This window comes from Aspergillus chevalieri, chromosome 6 (assembly GCF_016861735.1).
Source record: "Aspergillus chevalieri M1 DNA, chromosome 6, nearly complete sequence".
Lineage (NCBI taxonomy): Eukaryota > Fungi > Ascomycota > Eurotiomycetes > Eurotiales > Aspergillaceae > Aspergillus > Aspergillus chevalieri.
This window is the reverse complement of record NC_057367.1, coordinates 176,100-195,383: the sequence shown is the minus strand read 5'-3', so window position 1 is coordinate 195,383 and position 19,284 is coordinate 176,100. Positions and strand designations below refer to the sequence as shown.

Here is a 19,284-nt window from a genome sequence, read left to right as displayed (position 1 = left end):
CCAAACACCAACATGGACGTGCTCAAACATTTACTTGATACGTCGAACACCCTGCTGAATAGTAACTATTCAGCGAGCGAGATTTATCATGATATTGTGCTTTTGATCCTTGGTGAAGCCAATCGAGGCTTTATGCAGCCAATCATCAACACATTATTCAATAATTCTCGCCATAAGGATGTTCACACGCTCAATGTGCGAGAAGTTCTTTCTGAGTATGAAAGCTCAGACACGGACGCCAACTTCAGGCAATTATTCTCCTGCGAAATTCACCGTTTTTCGGCAAGATCCCTTGCGATCACCGATTTCACGAGAAAAATCGATAACCGACAAGGGTAAGGCTAAGGAACCTGATAGTTAGCCTAAGCGATTCTCCAAATCAGGCAAGAGCTCCCTACCTCTATGCCCGTATTGCAAGAAAAGATGCCACCTGGAGGCTAAATGTTGAACCAAATACCCTAACAAACGCCCGGCGGAAGATGATCAACAGCGAAGTCAATCAAATGGTACTGCCAACTCGGTAAATGCCAATGAGCTCACTATAGCGGATGAAGAATGGGTATTGGATACTGTTACTGCCTGGACAATCCCCCATGATCGATCCCTATTCTTCAGTTTCCTTCTGGGGAATTCAAGCAAAGTTAACTTACCGAACGAATCAAACAATCCCGTGATGGATGTAGGAACTATCCAGTTGCCTTTCGGCGATGAATTCATCGTCCAGAATGCCCGATATGTACCTGCCTATCGATCCATCAGATGACTGTTTTTGCAAAGCCCGATGGGTGATAAGAGGCAATCTGATTGATAAGAATCAGCTTGAGTATGATTACTACACATACGCCCTGGTCGTCAGCCACATACTATTCGTTTGCTTTTCGCTGCTGCCGCATGGAAAGGATGGACGTGTGGATGTGGCAGTTGTCTTCTTAAATGGGAAGCTCAAAGATACTATTTATATGCGTCAGCCGACGAAATTTGAGGAGGGAACTAAGCTAGTTTGCAAGCTCAAACACTCTCTCTATGGACTTATCCCTGCAGCGAGGATATGGTATGACACCCTGTCTGCCTATTTGAAGCATGTAGGCCTCAACCGTTCCCAATATGACCACGGTCTCTTCATTCATCGTGAAAAGAAGAACGTGTATTTGACATCTCATGTTGATGACTTCATGATAGTTGCTGAGCGCTCTGAGGATGCTCAATGGGTTATTGACACCCTGAAAAGCGAGTATGAACTCAAGATACTCGATGATATCAAGTATTTCCTCGGCATGGACGTGGAAATGCCAGGAGATCGAATCTACCTTTATCAAGCCGATTATGTGAAAGAATTGGTTGATTCCTTTCGTTTAGCGAACGCTCATCTGAAAGCTACTCACCCCTCCGGACTCTGGCCTGATTATCGACGATGAGCCGGACTCTTCCATTGACCTGCATGAATACCAGAGAGGTATAGGTAGTTAACAATGGCTTACTACCAAGACTCGATTTGATATCGCTTTCGCTGCGACGCTATTGGCTCAATATAGTGCCAAGCCAACGAAGGAGTGCTGGAATGCCCTTATTCACGTTCTCTGATACCTGGCCGGAACGCCCTATCGAGGCCTATTTTACCGAAAACAGCCAAATCGAACGAAGGCGTTTTTCCTTCCCTATGGATTCTCTGATTCCGATTGGGCGAGCCATAATATGGCAAGGAAATCTATCAGAGCGTCAGTCTTTCTCTCAGTTAATGGACCAATCATGTGGTTTGTACGGAAACAGACCTGTATTGCAACAAGTTCCGATGAGGCTGAATATATGGCGGCTTCAGAGGCCTCTAAGCTATATGGCTGCGTCGTGTGTTTGGCGAACTTCAACTTTCAATCCTTGAATTGCCCCGTATTCTTCTCCATATGGATAACCACGGCGCTATGGCTTTGACAAGAAATGAAGGAACCAAGCGCTCAAAGCATATCAATGCTCGATTCCATCATATTCGCGGTAGTAGGGCGATGGGCCTGATCACTGTGAAAGGCGTGCCGTCGACTGATATGGCCGCTCACGGATTGACTAAGCCTTTCAGCAAGGACAACTTCAACCGATTCCTATCGCTCACCCAGATGGATGATGGCTCAAGGGGGGGATTGTTGAGTGCTGACGATGATAATAGGAGGGAAATGGAAGCGGATGAAGAAAGGAGAACCTTGACTTGATGACCTATGGCAATTGATGCCTTAATATACTACTCCTTTCCGCCTTACTTTCCACTTTGTTTGCTTCCTTTATGGACCAATCAGCTATTTCTACTACGTCTGGTTGATTGTTCATTTGGACGGCCTGTGTTCTCTTACCTTGATGTTGGGAACAAACCCAGGTACCTCGTTTTGTATGTGTTATTTTTGTGTATGTAGGTCACTCTTTTTGACCGGCCTGATAAGAATCGACGGCTAAATGGTTGGCCCGAGTAGCGAGGTCAGGAGATTCTTATAGTCGACCTGCGCACACATATAGTAGATTTAGCACTCAACTAGCTGTGTACGCCCACGTACGTTTGATAGGCAATATATCTCTTCGTTAAGCTAGTTCTCTCCATAGAACTCGTTAGTACGGAATAATCGACTCCCGATTTCCCTCTGAGTCACGATCCGAGAGACCCCGTTTCAGGTGCTAACAGAATGAACACCGCGACTTTCGCGTCCCGCGCTCACGTTGGGTCTTCAGTTATCACCACCTACTATTATTCCCGACAGTAGGCCATCAGCCTGCAGATCAGGGCCTCGCGGTACAGTCAGCTTGTTTATTTGTGTTTCCTCTTCTATTACCGTGCATTTTAAAGATATGCCATTCATGGTTTGAGACTTGGCAAGAGTGGCACCTAGCAGGCAGCACAGGTGGGGAATTCTCTGTCATTCGCGTCCGTCCTCCATTTCCCCAAGATTTTCTTTGGCCTTGGGATTAGAAAACCAGTAGGATATCGCTTCATGCATTCCTCACCTTTTTGTAACAGACCATGAAGCTTCGTTTACTTTTCAACATTGTCCTTGTTTTCGTTCCCAACAATCGCACCTATGGAATCCCGGTGTCGGGTGTCAGAAGAACAGCCATCGTCATCGCCTCACGAATACCATGACAGAGTGCCAGAGCAGTTGTTGAGATCGGTGGGGTTAAGAGAGAATAGGATGGCGCTAGTCTTGCTGGGCAAATGCAAGGTCAGAGGTCCTGCTGGGACATACGAATGCACTTGTGTAAATGGTCGATACTTCACGGGAATCCCGTCCTCCACATGCACGGAATGCCTCCACCCACTGAATTTGCATGATGAATATGGTAAGAATCGGTCCATTTCCTTCTCTCTTCACAATCCAGCTGTGAAGCATGACTCTGACTGTCCGTTAGTCCCTGTGGCTCGTCAGCTCCCTGGTCAGCCGTATTCTACAATCGATGACCAATCTCGTTTAGTCCATGAGAGCACGCCTATTGGCCGTCTCTCATCAATTTCTCCCCGCGAGAAGACCGTCACAAGATTACAAAAGTTGCTTGATGAATACAGAGTGGTCCATGTAAGAGGTACTCCTTCCTCCGGGAAGACTACGCTTGCAAAGCTACTGGAAGCCCGCTACAAGGAACAAAGACAAGCAGTGGTTTACGTCAATGCGTGGCACGGGGTCAATGATGGAACCGATCATCTTGTCCAGCTGTGTCGTCAGAAAGGGTACATTGTCGACCGCGACAGCCTCGCTACTTCTGATGTTGTTATCGTTTTTGATGAAGCGCAACACTCCTATGAAGATCTGGATTTGTGGGTGGGCCTCATTAAAACTCAAAGTGGGGCCAATCAGGGACTTAGGATGTGCCTTTTCACTAGTTACGGGAGTCCCACAGCGGGACGGGCAGAACACCCACGGGGCACCACCCCGGTTCATTTCGGAAGAGAGCAAAGAGTGTCTTTGGCCTCCCTAGACTTAGACCACCCGCATCTCTTTTATACAGCCGAAGAATTCATGGATGTTGTGGAGCGTTTGTGCATGGATCCAACATGCCCAATGACTCTTGACGACGCGGCCACGGACTACCTCTTCAAGGTGTCCAACGGGCACCCCGCGGCGGTTCAAGCTCTCATCAGATATGTGCATCGGGTGAGTATATCTTTAGCTTTGTGTGGTGCAGATACTTACATATTTTAGGTGTACCGCTCGGCCCCCAGCCACGGGGAAATCTCAACTGTCACCGTAGACGACATCATTCAGGCGTTGAGAAATGATGCGGATGTCTTTAGTAAACTGGATGCCTACCCTGTTTACAGATCCTTTCCTTCGCGTGACAAAATTACACTTGAGGCGGCAAATGCCCTGCGGGCGACTCTTCTACTTGGAAACGTCCCCAGAGACCTCCAAAACCCAGGTATACGATTATGTTATGAGCAAGGTTGGTTGCACTCCGATCCACCTGATCCCGTCAAACCAGACAATGTTGTCTGTGTCTTGCCATCACGTTTACATGAGAAGTAAGGGCTTATATCTTCTTCGCTGCCCTCAATTGAGTGGAATATAAATACTAATCATGCCAAGGTTTGTCGAATTCTATTTGGCTACGGATAGTCCCCGCTCGTTTCCAATTACCGAGTTTCCGTCACTTCCCGTTTTCTGCCTTGAAATCTTGAAGAAGTTCTCCAGATCGCGCCTTAAAGTCAGTGCCCGAGGTAGACTCGGCGCAGGCTCTCAGCGAAGGCCTGTCGAGTCGCAATATCAAAAGGAGTTTCATTGTGGGTTTGATTCTTTGCTTGGATCTGGGCATGGCATCTCTAGCGAATGGTCTGGGGGGGGCTCAGGTCACATTGATTTCCGAATTACTGAGCCCAAGTGGGGCATAGAGCTCCTCCGAGACGGGGACCGCCTTACAGAGCACTGCCAACGATTCGAGAATAGTGGTCGGTACTGGAATTGGGTTCTCAATGGATGGATCCGCGACTGGATAATCCTCGACTGCCGTCACACTATGCCCAAACCCTTCAGTAAGCCGATAAGCACCCACTTGATTTTTTTGACTTTTGGGCTAATACATCATGAACAGCAGCCGTTCCTGGCGCCAAGCTTTGGCGTGTGGTTTTCACAACCGACTACAAGTCGGCAACAGTGCTGGATGCTGACAACAATGTCGTGATGGATAATTTTGTTTTGCTGAACTAAGTCCCAGTTCGTGCCTCCTGTCTTTCCTTTGTTCCAGAAAACACGCTATGAAACGATCAACATGGCCTCCTATAACAGTGAAATCGGCGGCGCTATGCTTTCTGGCCTTCTTGGCCTACCTCCTCTCATCCTCTAGGTATGTTACCCTCCAATATCTACAATTCCTGGCTGACACAGTATTGGGACTGTTACAGGAGTGTGGAGGGTCACTGTGCAGAGCATGTGTATACACGTAATTGTTCTGTCTGTTGTATTCGGTGCGTGGCTTTGGCCAGGGTGGACGCCCGCGTGCTTCATCTGTCCGCCTCGTCGCCTTCCCACTTCGAGTACAGGAATATAAACGAACCAGCATCGAAAGAAAGCGAGGGCTCGATTCTGCTAAGGCAGTGACACAGCTGTCTTGGATATCTGTGTCTAGACAATTGATGATGATTGCGCCCGCATGTCATGATTTTCAATACAGCCACGGATGTTTGCTTCGCGCCGGGATTTGTCGGCCATGTTGTGATTATAGCCTTAGCAGTGGAGTTTGTATCAGCAGCTCTGCAAGTACATGTGAAAGCCTTTGCTGTTTCCATGCGGCTTATATTGTCTTACTCTGGGGCAATCCCCAAATGGCAGAGCAAATTATATTCTTTTTCCCAGCCGGCTCAGGCTCTTTCTCCTACGCCCAACTACCAAAGCTAAAGAAAATTGCTCAGTGCAGCATGTTTAGATTTATCAATGTATTTCCCTGTCTACTTACGGCCTTCGTAGATGCTAAAGGAGCCAAAACGGTCGAGGCAAAGATTCCTGGCTTTTCCAAACCTCTCTCACGATATTTTTTTTTCTAATATCGCAGCAGTGTATACAAAATTGAGTTCAGTAGCGGGAGAGCTGGGCTTCTTCAGGAGGAGCTTGCGAAATAGAATGACCAATGCTCCCCCGGTGGTCGTTATGGTAGTGTTATGTGCCGAAGTGATGACTATCTCTTGGGTTCTCGCCGGTACCTGGGAAGCTTGGTCATCGTCGCCAGTGCCTCCCATGTCTTCCTCAATGTCCTGGTTGCCGGCCTGGTTGGTGACTTTGGTAGGCTCATCAACAACAGCGTGTGAAGGCTGGGGCTTGCACTGAAGCTCCCCAAGAGGATAGTGATAATGGCCTGCCGCTTCCTGAAATGCCAACTAAAGAGTGCACGCAGGGGGCGATCGGGGAGGATTCAGAAGAAGCCAAAAGTGCCAGATGGATTTAAGATTGATAGACTGTAATTAGTTATAATAACTGCGCTTTTCCGCAGAAATGAATTTTCGGCAGAAAAGATCAGAGACTGTATTTCATCCGAAAATTAGTTGAATAAAGAAATCGCTTCTAAATCTTTTCCCCGGAAATCAGCATATTGTAATTTATTACGAGTTGGATACTCTGAAAATACTTCAAAAACTGCATAATCTATATAGCTCTCTGCAGAATTGCAAAAGTGCTGGTCCAGTCCACGCGTCATGCCTGCTCTGATCTGTATCTTCATACATCTGAAATATTGCCTGAACGAAATGAACTGAAAGCACGCATGAAGAGTCAACCATAAAGTCTAATTCTGAACTCATTTTGTGTACCTGCATGGAAAGGAGCCAAACGTACTTGAGGATGAGGGACTGCAATGTCTGTCGCCTGTGTCGTCATGACTCTGGATTCTCCACCAGACTCAAGTCGGACCCACACCGGAGGTGCGAGCTTAAGCTGTCGACGGATGTCCACCGGACCTTTTGGGATGCGTCGATATTCTCCACCCTCGGACAACATATTCAACAGGTCGACTCTCCCATGCCGCACCGGACTTTACTCCAAGTCTCTCGGCTTGCTGTCCCCGCCTTCATCTCCATGCGGTGAAATGGTGCCACCTGAAGAGACTATATATTTAAGACCGTCAAGAACTAGAATCAAAGCACTAGCAACGGAGACTAATTGACTCCCTTGACCTACTATCCACCCACGCCTGCCGATTCGAAATTCTCAAAAGCTCGTGCATCTCCTCCATTTCGAAAACGTCTCCACTATGCCGTCAAGCACGCCCGATGATCGTCCCAAGGCGACAGCGGTCGCATACCAAGGCGAACCTCTCCCCAACGTCCCCGAGGACTTGGTGGTCCCAAATATCCTAAGCCTGGACTTCGAGGAAAGACTCTGGGTTCCCCAAGCCCCGGACGTCTGGTTCCGACCTATCCTCTTCAACGTCTCCCAGGGCTACTTCGTGAACCTGCTCCGCGTGCGCCGTTCGGGCATCCTGTCGCGTCATCGCCATTCCGGTCCCGTCCATGCCACTACGCTCCGCGGCAAGTGGCATTATCTCGAGCACCCCTGGTGGGCAACAGAGGGGAGCCATGCTTTTGAGCCCCCCGGCGACATTCACACGCTCGAAGTACCGGATGGGGTTGAGGAAATGATTACATTGTTCCATGTCACCGGGGCATATATATATGTCGATCCCCAGGGGGCGCCCCTTGGTGTGGAGGATGTTTTCTCGAAGCTTTCTAGCGCAAGGGCTCATTACGAGAAGGTTGGGCTGGGGGCGGATTATGTTGACCAGTTTATTCGGTGATTTTGTGCATAATGCCCTTTTTATCTGTCAATAGAAAGACAAGTATTTCGCTCATACCTACAAGTTCAAGCGTTACCCGTTTAAGGGCCATTTCCAGCATAGTTCATGAAACAGTAGGGATATTGGTTGCATTCGTACATGGCATGTCGTTGCCGCTTTTGCGTTCAATGCGATCTCTACAAAAGAGGAGGCTCAGCCGCTCCGGTTGAACAGCAGTTGATATGATACAGTAGTAGACTGGCTACCGGTTGTCAACTAAGTTAGTGAAAGTCGTCCTAATTCCACATCCAGGTTTGACCAAAGAGCGGGCCATTGAAGCCAATCAGGCCTTGGGTGACGGGATCAATCGCTGAATTCATTGAAGTCTGGGGCGAAGGGAAGGGCAGATTATCAGAGAAATCATTCATTGAAGATCTTGGCTGTTCAGCAACAGTGTTTTGTGGATGAGAGTTCAAGACACCTGGGGCTGAGTGGAACATCGAGTCGGAATGTTCACATAGGACTGAGGTCGTAGACGTCAGTAAAAGAAGCTTCGTGCGAGCCAAAGATCCAAAGATGTAGAGGAAGGGCTTCTTCCTGTGATGGCTTGGGAATTAAGAATTGAGCGACTGCTGACATACCTTGTTGTATTGACTCTAAAGCCTGGTCGATTCCGGGATCAGCATGTAGAGCAACATTTTCATCACCCTCGTACCCCGATGCCGGCTCTCCCCAAAGACCATCTTCTTGTGTACCACCCGGTACAGAACAGGTTGACTGAGACTGTCTAGTCTGTCGAGCCTCGTGCGATAGCATTGGCTCCATCTGGCATGTATCACCGGAGTTCGTCGGAGCAGACCTGTCATAGCCTTCATCTGCCTCTATTTGATTACTCGTGTAGCCCCTCGGGCTTTCTATGTCAAAGGGCTGATTCCCAAGTAGTGACTGCATCTCACGCTGGAAGATGAGTCGAAAGAGAGCCTCTAAGACCTTGACCGTTTGAGAGGGGACTATAGACGACGCGGCAAGCGCCTTCTGCAAAGAGATGGAGTTTGCAACTCCTTTCTTGGCATCTTGGGACTGCTCTGAACTAGGGTTTGACAGAGCTACCATGCCGAGAGTCACGCCAGCAGTGAAGTTTTGCATTGCAATGTATGCCGCTGCGTGAGTATTTTGGGCAGCCAGGAGGACCTGGGTATATCGCGGCAGAATGCTGCATGTCCGACGAGCGCAATGTTTGCATTGCTCAAAGCTTGTTGGACGTGCGTCCAAGGCGTGGGTAGCGGGTGTAATGAGCAGGCTGCGGTTATGTCGCAGAAACGGACGATGTAGGATGATTTGAATATTATCATATGCAAGCTGGAGGACCAGCGCTTGGAGCTGGAAAAGCTGACAGACCTTAAGCTCTGATGTGGACAACTTGCTTGTATCCAAATTCACGTTGCGCTCCAATCTCAGTTCCGGTGGGAGTTGACTAAACCACTCCACCAACTGAGTGTTGATTTCCGCCGCCTGCTCCATAACAGATGTTGGGACTGTCGCCTCGAAACTGTATACTTTCCCCATTATCGGGGCTGCTATGCAGTACAACTCGAACTTGGCTCGCTGGTATGTCCCTAACGTGACTCGTGATCGGGGCTGCTTGTTTGAGAACTCCATCGAGTTCAATAACGGATGGACGATCAAAGTATCGTTCATGTCCTGGGGCATTTTCACGTCGCAAAACGTGCAGTCGATTGATGATGGACGCCCGTAAGTCATTGATGCAAACCTAACGCTGGTCAGGTGTCGAAGTTGTGGTCATAGCAATTGTTCGTATTGGGGGATAGATACCTCTCTAGAACGTACAAAGCCCACCAAGTCCGTCGGCGAACCTCGGCAGTGGCCATGTTCTTGATGCGCCATAGAGCTTCATTATGTAGCCCCTGTACTTGTGCACTGCGGGTTCCGGCACCGAGTATAGGGAATGCCAGATTAGGTTTGCCATTATAAAGATAGAACGAGCTCAACAAGATGCACAGTTGAACGCATTCAACGTCCCCCATATCGAGGACGTCAAAAAAGCGAGCGCGTATTTGATCCAGCATATTGTTTTGGAAAACCTGTAATTCCTGCCTATTAACGCCGACTCGTCCTATCTTGTCATCGGCGGCGTATCTTGCGCCCATGGCAAGAACCATTAAGATTAGTACGGCTGTCCCCATTTGCTGCGGAGCCACAGACTGGCTGCCTAGGATCTCTCTGTATTCCCTTTTGAAGGCCTCTTCATCGAAGACCATCATAAACCAATGCACAGAGTCCCAGTACGATTGAAGAAGAAAGTCACAAAGTCTTCGAGAGGGGAGAATGAGTCCCTGGAACTGGGACGATAAACTGAATCGTCTCTCATTTCCCCGACGCGCATGATCTCGGCGACTGAGGTGATCTGCCCCAGGGAGTGCAGAGGTCGTATCATTCTCGGCTGGTGATACAACTGACCCCTGATCATGTATTTGGAACAGCTAGGGGGGGAGGTTAGTCACTGATGGCGTACTTCGGTGTGAGCAGGGACTTACTTCGTCTGTGAGCTCGATTGCAGATACTTGGGCATATCTGTGTGGTTCAGGAAGCAACTCCGATCGATTCTCCTCCCACTCTTGGTTGTCTCTTACCCTTTCCTGGGAAGGATCCGAGAATGCGGTGTCTGGCCTTGCAGGAGGGACCCCATTAAATCGCACATTATCGGCATTTTGACGCTTTGCTGTCTTCCGAGATTTCTGAGACTTCCTACTCACTTCGCTTTCAGCATCTGGCCCGACTAACCATTCAAAGAGACCAACCTCAGCGGTGCTGATGTTGTTTCACACGCGAAACCAGACCGAACGCATGGTGAGCATGGCTTCTCCACATCACACTGGCAAAACTGCTGTTAGCAAACATCTTCAGACTCACTGTTTCCAGATCTACCTTGAGCTTCTGCCTTCGACAACGATCGCATGCGCGTCGACGGGTTCCCATGGGCTGCGAATGTATGTGTCTTGCCGATGATGTGCCTGGCTCTTGCTGTCACAAAGTAGATATCTCGACACCGGAGTTGTCGGACTTTGCATGAGCCAACGCAAAAAATGTGAATATAGTAAATACGACTCTCACTGGTTGGAAGATGATGGCGTGAGTCCGTTAATTGGAGGCATGATGCCGACACCTCTGACTCCCGAGGTGGATTTCAGGGAAAGTCACGTGTCGCCACGTAACGTAATCGACCACCGAGTGGCTCCAACCATTCTTGCTGACACTGACAACATAATTGTCTGGTAAATCATGATACCATACAGATTGATAGTTGGCAGCAGCAAAAATGATCTGAGGAGGCAGAGCCCATCCAACTGCATTTATACAAATAATTGCAGTTACCCATTCTCTATTCCCAGGTTGAAGAGCTTTTGCATGACTCTGTTTTGTTTCAAATCCAGAGACAACCTTTGCAGTTGAAGTCACGCCCATTTGGAAGCCAGTTTCATCCATGTTGTAGATATCTTCCACCTGAATCCCATACTGTTGGATTGTCTGCTGGACACGTGTAAACCAGCCTTGAATAAGCTCAGAATTTTCACACTTTGCACGCTGAAAGTCATATTTCCGGCTGTATTTTGACTTTAGTTCTTGATAAAGTTGTATAAAGCAATAAACGCAATGTTCTCCAATAATGGCTGGGTTTGTGGATGCCAGGCGTGCAGAAAGTAGAGACTGGGCTAAATGGCACAGATGATAGTTGTAAAAGGTAGACCACATCTATCCATATCAAGAGATGACGAACGGGGACTGGAAGCATTGGAGGAAGCAGTTAGAACAGGAGAGGGGTAGCAGGAGAGTCAGCCTAGGCCACACCCATCTTGCTCCAAAACACAAGGAGAGCACTGTGCTCAAAAGCCCTGCGCATACAGGCGGTCTGGGGCGAGGAAAAGGATCAGAAAGATGATAGAAGGGGGTTAACGCCTCAGGAACCTATGGGGACAAGCGACTGTAGAATAGCCACTGACCTCGAGTCCACGAATCATGGTCTGTCATAGCTCTAGGGCTCGGCATGGACAATAAACTTGATTAAATAATAATAATAATATCCATATCAAGAATCCATGCTGATAGTGTAGATTCCTCAGTTTCTAATAATTTTCTGGAATTTGCAATCTTTTCTGATCTTGAAGTGGTTCCTCCTATGCGACGTCGGAGAGTGGACTGGGGGATGTCAAAGGCCAGAGAGTGATCTTGACAATTTCTGCGAAGTGAGCTTTCTTTTTGCCATCCTGGGCTACTAATATGGCATTCGAGAGAAGAAAGGATTCTACATATATACCCGCTGACTTCGATATGTGAAATGATATTTTACTCTGAGCTGCATCCTGGAAAACATGATCTGGCAGTGTGTGTGGCTTTGTGCCATTAGAAATGACCTCAGACTCCGCAAAACCACCTTGAATATGTTTCCGCGGTGGCATGGCATCAGGCAAGTGGTTCCGAGTCTCTAGATTCCCCTACCGCCATCAACTTCCAGGCAAACACCGGTCAAATAAGTCGACTTGTCACTGGCCATGTATGCAACTGCATTGGCGACATCCACAGGTTGGCAGACGCGACCTAATGGACTGCTAAGCATTTTCTCATGTGCCTCGGCGCTCACATCGTGACCCTGGAAAAGCGGCATCATGGCTGTATCCCCTACCGAGGGGCAGATGGCATTTACTCGAATGCTATGTTTCGCCCATTCGACTGCGAGTCCCTTGGTTGCCTTTGCATGGTTCTTGTTAGCCACTATTATCCAATGCTCTATCCAAATCAATGGATTATTGCATACCGTGTTGGCGTCCCCTTTGGTGGCTCCTTACCACACCAAATTTGGTCGCGGTCGAGCACCACTCATGCTGGATATATTGACGAACAGGCCTGGTTGAGTGGCCTCTTCGAAGTATGGGATGATGGTTTTCGTGCTGAGATGTATCTGCTTGACGTTAACGCGACAGACCTGCTCCCACTCCTTGTCGGAAAGATCAATGGAGGGTTGAGCCTTGTGCAGCACACCGGCGTTGTTGACTACTATATCGAGGTGATTATATGATAATAACACTCTAGCCAGCGCTTCGCTCCAGTCAGTCAGACAGGCCACATCTCCGCGGAAGTATGCTATTGTTGTCGCACCGCCGTTGCCAATCTCCTTGGGACTGGACTCGCTGATATCAAAAACGAGGAACTTACCACTCTCAGCAACGAGCTAGTTCACGACTGCCTTCCCAAACCCCATGGCACCGCCAGTGACGATGGCAACTTTGCCCTAGAGCCTCTGGGAAGTGCCGCTGGAAGGAATTGGTCCAGTCATAATTAACACGATTGTAAGGCTGAAATACTAGGTGAGAAGAACCGAGCTCATGCCAATATATGCAACACTTTAAAGTTTTACCTACCTCCATTATGTCTAGTGCTGGTTTTTAATCAAGGATGGATTGCATATGCAATACCTCCCACCTCGGGTGAACATTGGCCGATAACTTCCAAAATGCAGACCGATTCCTATACATGTCCGGTGGAACGTCACCGGACATCGCCGGTGTTTGGCATGATCAACCCCCTCTCAGCAACCCCAAGTTTCAGACGCGTCAAAGCAAATGCGGAGTAAAGCCAAAGATATTGATTCAAAATATGATTTACGATGAGGTCAGCTCTTCTTATGGTTGTTCCTAGGATGCGGGGCGCATGGAGACTGCGTGCCATCAATGAAGGGTATACAAGAGCAGTATATATCAAAAGCATACATTGGTCGGTTGCAGTTCGATAATGATATATTTTAAGTTCAGATAATTCTATTCGGTAGAGTTTTGATTTCAAAACATCGATTGCTTCGATTCCTTGTGTTTATATTCGTATCACCCTTTCAATCATGTCCGCCACAAAAATTGCCTGTAGGTGAACTCTTCTCCCTACAAGGGAAAACCGTCATCTGCACAGGCGCAACTGGAGGCATCGGACAAGAAATGCGCATCACACAGAAGCCGGTGCTGAGATTGTATTCATACAAGTACCAGACGATCCTTACGCATCGGTCTTGTCTCACCGACTTGAAAATCTCGGGAGAAGCCTCCGAGCTCTCGAATGTGACCTTCGAGATTGCCGGACATTCCAAGCTATCTGAGACGCAGGAATTGTGCCAGACATACTGCTGAATTGTGCCGGTGTCAACAGAAGAGGTCCAAGCGACTGACGAAGATCTGGACTTGGTAAGCAAAAACGACAGCGGATACCCTGTCTGTCCCTTTCTTCCGCATGGGCTGGAATTGACATGCCATAGATTCTGTCGATTAACCTAAAAGCCACCTACATCGCTGCTCAAGAATTTAGCAAGCGATTATTGGAGTTTCAACGGCCCGGAAAATAATCAACATCGGTTCAGTCACATCGTACCGCGGCATGTACAACATGTCTGCCTATGCGAGCTCCAAAGGCGGCGTCATTCAATTGACAAAGGCCTTTAGCAACGAGCTCGCCCGACAGGGCATCCAAGTAAATTGTATTTGTCCGGGGTAAGTTCCCAAGAAAGCCATGGGGCGCTTTCTTCCGATGTTCTTGGATTTGGGGACTCAAAGGACAATTCAGGTACATCAAGACCGCCTTGACGACGCAACTGGGGAATGATCCTGGATACAACGATTTCATCATTCGTAGAACACCTGCCGGCCGTTGGGGGACACCAGATGACTTGAGGGGGGCTGTTATATTCCTCGCTAGCCCGCGAGCGATTTTGTGACGGGGACGAGTGTGGTTGTTGACGAGGGCATGCTTGGTGCATGTTGTTTATTGGTCTATTTGTATGCTACATTACGATATCATGCTTGTCGGGAGTCTGAGATTGATACGGTACTCCATGCACATACTGCTTAACTAGCTATAACGTACTCCACATGCGAATGTAACACACGGGCGAATGTAACACGAAATCGCTCCGCCGCGATGTTAACTCCAACATCTCCACCAATGCACTAAAATTCCATTAAAATTATTCAGAATCATCTTCCTCAGACGTCTCTACTACTATCTGACAGGAACGCGCATTGTGTCCGGCCTTTCCGCAATTGCCACAGCGCCGCGCGCGTGTCTCAGTCCGCGGTCGCCGACCAGCCCTAATGCGTGTTTCCTCCTTTAGTTGCACCTCAACCTCCATTTGATCCCCTAATTCCTGAGCTTCCAGTATTGAAAGCGACCCTCCTTTCCTTAGACGTGTTTTTTTAGCCCTCCGGCGTTTGCTAAGGGCCTCGTTTGCCGCCCGAAGATCATGAATCTCTGCTTCCATCAAATCCATCTTATGCATTATCTTCCTCGTGCCTTTTGTAAGGACGTCAGCAGTGTTCAAGATTGCCAGGCTGTTTTGCTTTTGCCTTTCCATGTTGTTCAGAGCTTATGACAACCATTGTAGTCGAGATCACTCCCATCTGAAACCCAGTTTCATCAAAGTTATAGATATCTGCTTCCTGGATGCCATACTTCGCAATTGTGTTTTGAACAAGTGTAAACCAACGACAAATAACTTCTGGGTCTTCGCATAGAGCCCTCTGATAGTCATATTTCCGATTTAAACGAGTTGTGAGCTCTGGGTGCCGTTTGACAAAGGTGCTAGCCCAGTTTACCCCAACGCGTCCCGCGTCGCGCGTTGTGAGTAGTCGGTAGTCGGTTGGCCATATCTTCCACACCAGACAACCGAGGAGGAAACCCTTTGGAATCTAGATCAAGTATGTGTTCGACAATCGTTGATTCCTCTAGATCAGTGAGCTTCCGTGAATTGGCTGATATATTGCATCGTGATTGCATGCCACGCCGGCGGCGACTAAGCTTCACATGATCCACGTGATAGATCCTGCCAGCGGCTCGAGCGCTTAGATTTTTATCATTTTGCATAGCTTGAAGGGCCAATATTACTTGGCTTTCATCATGTTTCTGAGGCATCGTTGGGTGTGGTGAAATTTGTAGTAGAAATCGGAAGTCGCGTCGGAGCGATTTCGTGTTACATTCGCCCGTGTGTTACATTCGCCCGTGTGTTACATTCGCATGTGGAGTACGTTATATCTTAGTTATAACGTTATATCCAGAGTTTATTTTGAGACAAACTCTCAAAGTCAAGGTTTTTATCTTCGATTTGAACTACAACAATGCCAACAATTTACCTTTCCCGTAATTTATAGGTTTTGAGAGGACAGCCTGAAAATAGTCCACATTATAACTGGGTCAACCCATATATACATGTGTTGGGAAAAGGACTTTCTGGCCGGTGAGCCCTATGGTTGCATCGTCAGCAAATAGTAGCAACTCCTCAGGAAAGGAGTATATTGTCACCGCCGATCAGTGACTTCCACCGGACATCCGGTTGGACATTAGTCATTACCTGGAACGGAGAATCAACGACCTCCACCGGGGTTGGATTCGACATCCATTCATCAATATGTAACAATTCGCCGCGGGCTACAGATGGAGATGATGGAAGGTTCCGTCTGCCTCGGAAAAGACGTCAGGGTCTTCAAGACGGTCGGGGGAAGTCCTAAGTCCTCGATGACAAATGAGGCGTCCTGACCCTAGTTATTCCAGAAACTCTCCGAGCGGTTCAGAATTCGACCGATTGCGACTATAAATTCCATTTTAGCTTGATCTATTAGCAGGTATATTTCAGAAAATTCTTCGTTAAATTTACATTTTTAGTGGAATCTGCGATCGACTAGTTCTTCCCGTGTTCTGGCCCTATCTGTTACACCATGAGCAATCAAACCGTCGGCATTTTCCCTGCTGCAGGTGGAATTGGAGGTAGCACTGTCAAGCACCTTCTGCTCCGCCTTCCAGCTAAGGACCTTGTCTTCATCGCTCGGCACCCCGAGAAATTGACCTCCGCCAAGTCGGCTGGTGCGGACCTCCGCCGGGCTGATTATGACGACGATGCCAGCCTCCAGCATGCATTCGATGGAGTGAACACTCTCTTCTTGATCTCCTATGCATCAGTTGAGCACGAACACAGATCTGAGGTGAGTTGCTACAACGGAAAACAAAATTGCAGTCTTAGAAGATAATGCTGACATAGTTTCTGGCAGCGCCAACGACTCGCAATCGACTTGGCAATCCGCAGTGGAGTCAAAACTATCTTCTATGGCTCCTTAGGCTACGGTGGCAAGCCAGAAAGTGATGAGTCCGTAGCTCATGTGATGCAGGCTCACTTGGACACGGAGCGATACCTCGATGAGTGCACCCGTAAGCACCCTGGTTTCGGCTACACAGTGGTGCGGGAGGGTCTCTACTCCGAGTCATACCCGCTTTACACGGCCTTTTTCAACCACAAGCAGCCTGTGGATGAGATCCGGATCCCACATGACGGCTCCGGTCCGGGCATTGCTTGGGTCAAGCGCGAGGAATTGGGAGAGGGTACAGCGGAACTTCTGAAAAGATTTGTCATAGACCCCGCGGGGTTTGTCTATAGAAATAAGAAAATTCTGCTCTCCGGGACTAAGACCTTGACGCTGGGTCAAACAGTGGATATCTTAGGCAAAATCGCCAAGCACCCCGTTCGTATCCACCAGGTCTCCCCCGATGAGTTTGCGGCACAGTCCCAGGTCTCACCCAACTTCATCTATCATGGATTTGATCACTCCAAGGTGTGGACCACAACTTTTGAAGCCTTCCGTCGCAGGGAGGCGGCGTATCCATCCCCGCTACTCAAAGAACTTTTGGGTCGCGAGCCGGAGGATTTTGAGACGACGATTGGCGCAGCATAGAATGCTGTGGTGGCGTCTAGCAAGATACACTGGCATTGGGTGTTAAGCTTGTCATATACATTCATCCGCAAGAAACTAACCTTGTGACATAACTTGAGAAATATATCCTGCAACATTTCGAAAAGCTACTATAGCCCGCCACAGCACCATACTCACCCATAAGTTTAAAACTATGATTCAACGTAGAAGCATATTGATGTTGCCTATAGCAGCTTCTGCTGACAATTCAATTCGAATCCCCTCGTAAGTACAGTTAATGTGAGTATGGCGAAAGGCTTGGTTGCAGCCAGATTGGAGATTGATATAGCAGACGCACGCTGGCCCGGTGATATACCAGCTTCAATCGTGTTTTAAAAGGAATGAGAGGAGACAAGAAGGACATCGGAATGTCCGCCACTCATTATGCGAGCCAGGAAATTATTTATCAAGTGAATCAGTATCTATACTTTAGGAGAATGAAAAGTTTCCCTCACGACTTTTTCCCCCGGAGACTTGACGGTCGAAGATACAAAGTTATAGATCCACCGCAGAATAGGAAGTATAGATAATCCCTGCATAACGATGTTTCGAATGGCGTCCCCTTTTGTTGCCCACAGGGGATGAAGGGTCTCAGTTAGTTGACAATATGCTGATTCACAATCTCTGTCTGCCCGTCTGTCTGAGTATGGTATGCTGTAGAGCTTCAGCTTCACCCCAAGCATCCGGCAGAACTCATCCCAGAATGCTGACACAAATTGGGGCCCACGGTCTGACACAATCGTTGATGGAGGCCCTCTGTCGATAAACATGCTCAATGAATATCCATGCAACATCTTCAGAAGTGGCAGTCTCCTTACAGGGAATGCTAACGGGCCTTTTGCTGAATGGACTTCCGTGGCGGTGTGTGATGTTACAAAAACCGTAAGTGCAACCACTGTGAGTATCAAATTATTATCTTCAAGATTCTAACATAATGATTGTCCCTCAAATGGACCTTTTGTTTTTTCGTTCGACATCACCTACCTAAACGCTCTCGCTGCAGTCGCTACGGAAGGGAAATGTTTTTGCCCCCCGACCATCAGATTCTCTCCAGTTATAAGTCCCATCGTGCCCACCATGTCCTTCCCTGCTTCTATACTTCCTCCCATGAGTATCTCTTACAGCGCTTTCCACCCTTTTGAAGTCCGTCCTCGTCCACGAAATCGCTGTTATCCTCACCATCTTTATCTCTTACTCCAGGCTTTCCTTTGTTTGTCAGTTCCCTGCGGCCTGGGTCGACCATGGCGCCTCGCTCCCGACCGGTCGGATCTGAGGACAAAGAGAATCAGAGCGATGCCAGCTCCGATCTATCTGAGCTCTTTTCAGACAATGGATCTGATAGTGACTGCACCAGCGACCCAGAACTCGATAGTGAGAATTCGGATGATGAAGATGAACCAGGCGAGAATAGTGCAGTAATGACGGAACTGGATTGAATTATGCAATTTGACTATAAACTACTAGAGACTTCATCAAGATTCCATCGGCAGCAGATAAAGTTATATACAGGATATCACTCCCAGACCCTCCTTTTGTAAAGGGATCAGAAATATAGGCTTGATTGGAGAATACCTCAAGCGATTATGTTATAGAGATGCCTTGTTAGAGAAATCAAATATTAAAACCCGACCTGATTCACATCCAATGACCATAGTGCGTGATGTAAGAGCAAAGCTTGACGGGCGGTCCTCTGATGGTAGCCAAATCACGTTCTGACCATTGTTGGTGATCCATGTCCCAACACTGTTCAAACCAAAAGTGTTATGCC

General features: G+C 48.1%; 5 protein-coding genes across 5 annotated transcripts; 3 read left to right on the top strand and 2 right to left on the bottom strand.

Annotated features, from left to right (window-relative positions):
- Positions 1-3,053: 3,053 nt before the first annotated feature.
- ACHE_60067A (ATP-binding protein) lies at positions 3,054-5,171 on the top strand (the record flags this gene model as incomplete). Its single annotated transcript, XM_043281201.1, has 5 exons — positions 3,054-3,312; positions 3,382-4,121; positions 4,170-4,489; positions 4,554-4,996; positions 5,056-5,171. 5 exons carry the CDS (start codon positions 3,054-3,056, stop codon positions 5,169-5,171), a joined length of 1,878 nt encoding a protein of 625 aa, XP_043138703.1.
- Positions 5,172-7,203: 2,032 nt separating this feature from the next.
- On the top strand, positions 7,204-7,746 carry ACHE_60066A (2,4'-dihydroxyacetophenone dioxygenase family protein; the record flags this gene model as incomplete). The annotated part of the gene is made up of 1 exon (XM_043281200.1): positions 7,204-7,746. The coding sequence occupies one exon, from the start codon at positions 7,204-7,206 to the stop codon at positions 7,744-7,746; it is 543 nt and encodes a 180-aa protein (XP_043138702.1).
- A 492-nt stretch (positions 7,747-8,238) lies between these two features.
- ACHE_60065S (Zn(II)2Cys6 transcription factor) lies at positions 8,239-10,722 on the bottom strand (the record flags this gene model as incomplete). Its single annotated transcript, XM_043281199.1, has 5 exons — positions 8,239-9,496; positions 9,559-10,226; positions 10,281-10,491; positions 10,545-10,618; positions 10,672-10,722. 5 exons carry the CDS (start codon positions 10,720-10,722, stop codon positions 8,239-8,241), a joined length of 2,262 nt encoding a protein of 753 aa, XP_043138701.1.
- A 1,861-nt stretch (positions 10,723-12,583) lies between these two features.
- Positions 12,584-13,166, bottom strand: ACHE_60064S (uncharacterized protein; the record flags this gene model as incomplete). Its single annotated transcript, XM_043281197.1, has 2 exons — positions 12,584-12,970; positions 13,161-13,166. 2 exons carry the CDS (start codon positions 13,164-13,166, stop codon positions 12,584-12,586), a joined length of 393 nt encoding a protein of 130 aa, XP_043138700.1.
- Positions 13,167-16,490: 3,324 nt separating this feature from the next.
- On the top strand, positions 16,491-17,498 carry ACHE_60063A (uncharacterized protein; the record flags this gene model as incomplete). Its single annotated transcript, XM_043281196.1, has 2 exons — positions 16,491-16,754; positions 16,821-17,498. 2 exons carry the CDS (start codon positions 16,491-16,493, stop codon positions 17,496-17,498), a joined length of 942 nt encoding a protein of 313 aa, XP_043138699.1.
- Positions 17,499-19,284: the final 1,786 nt, after the last annotated feature.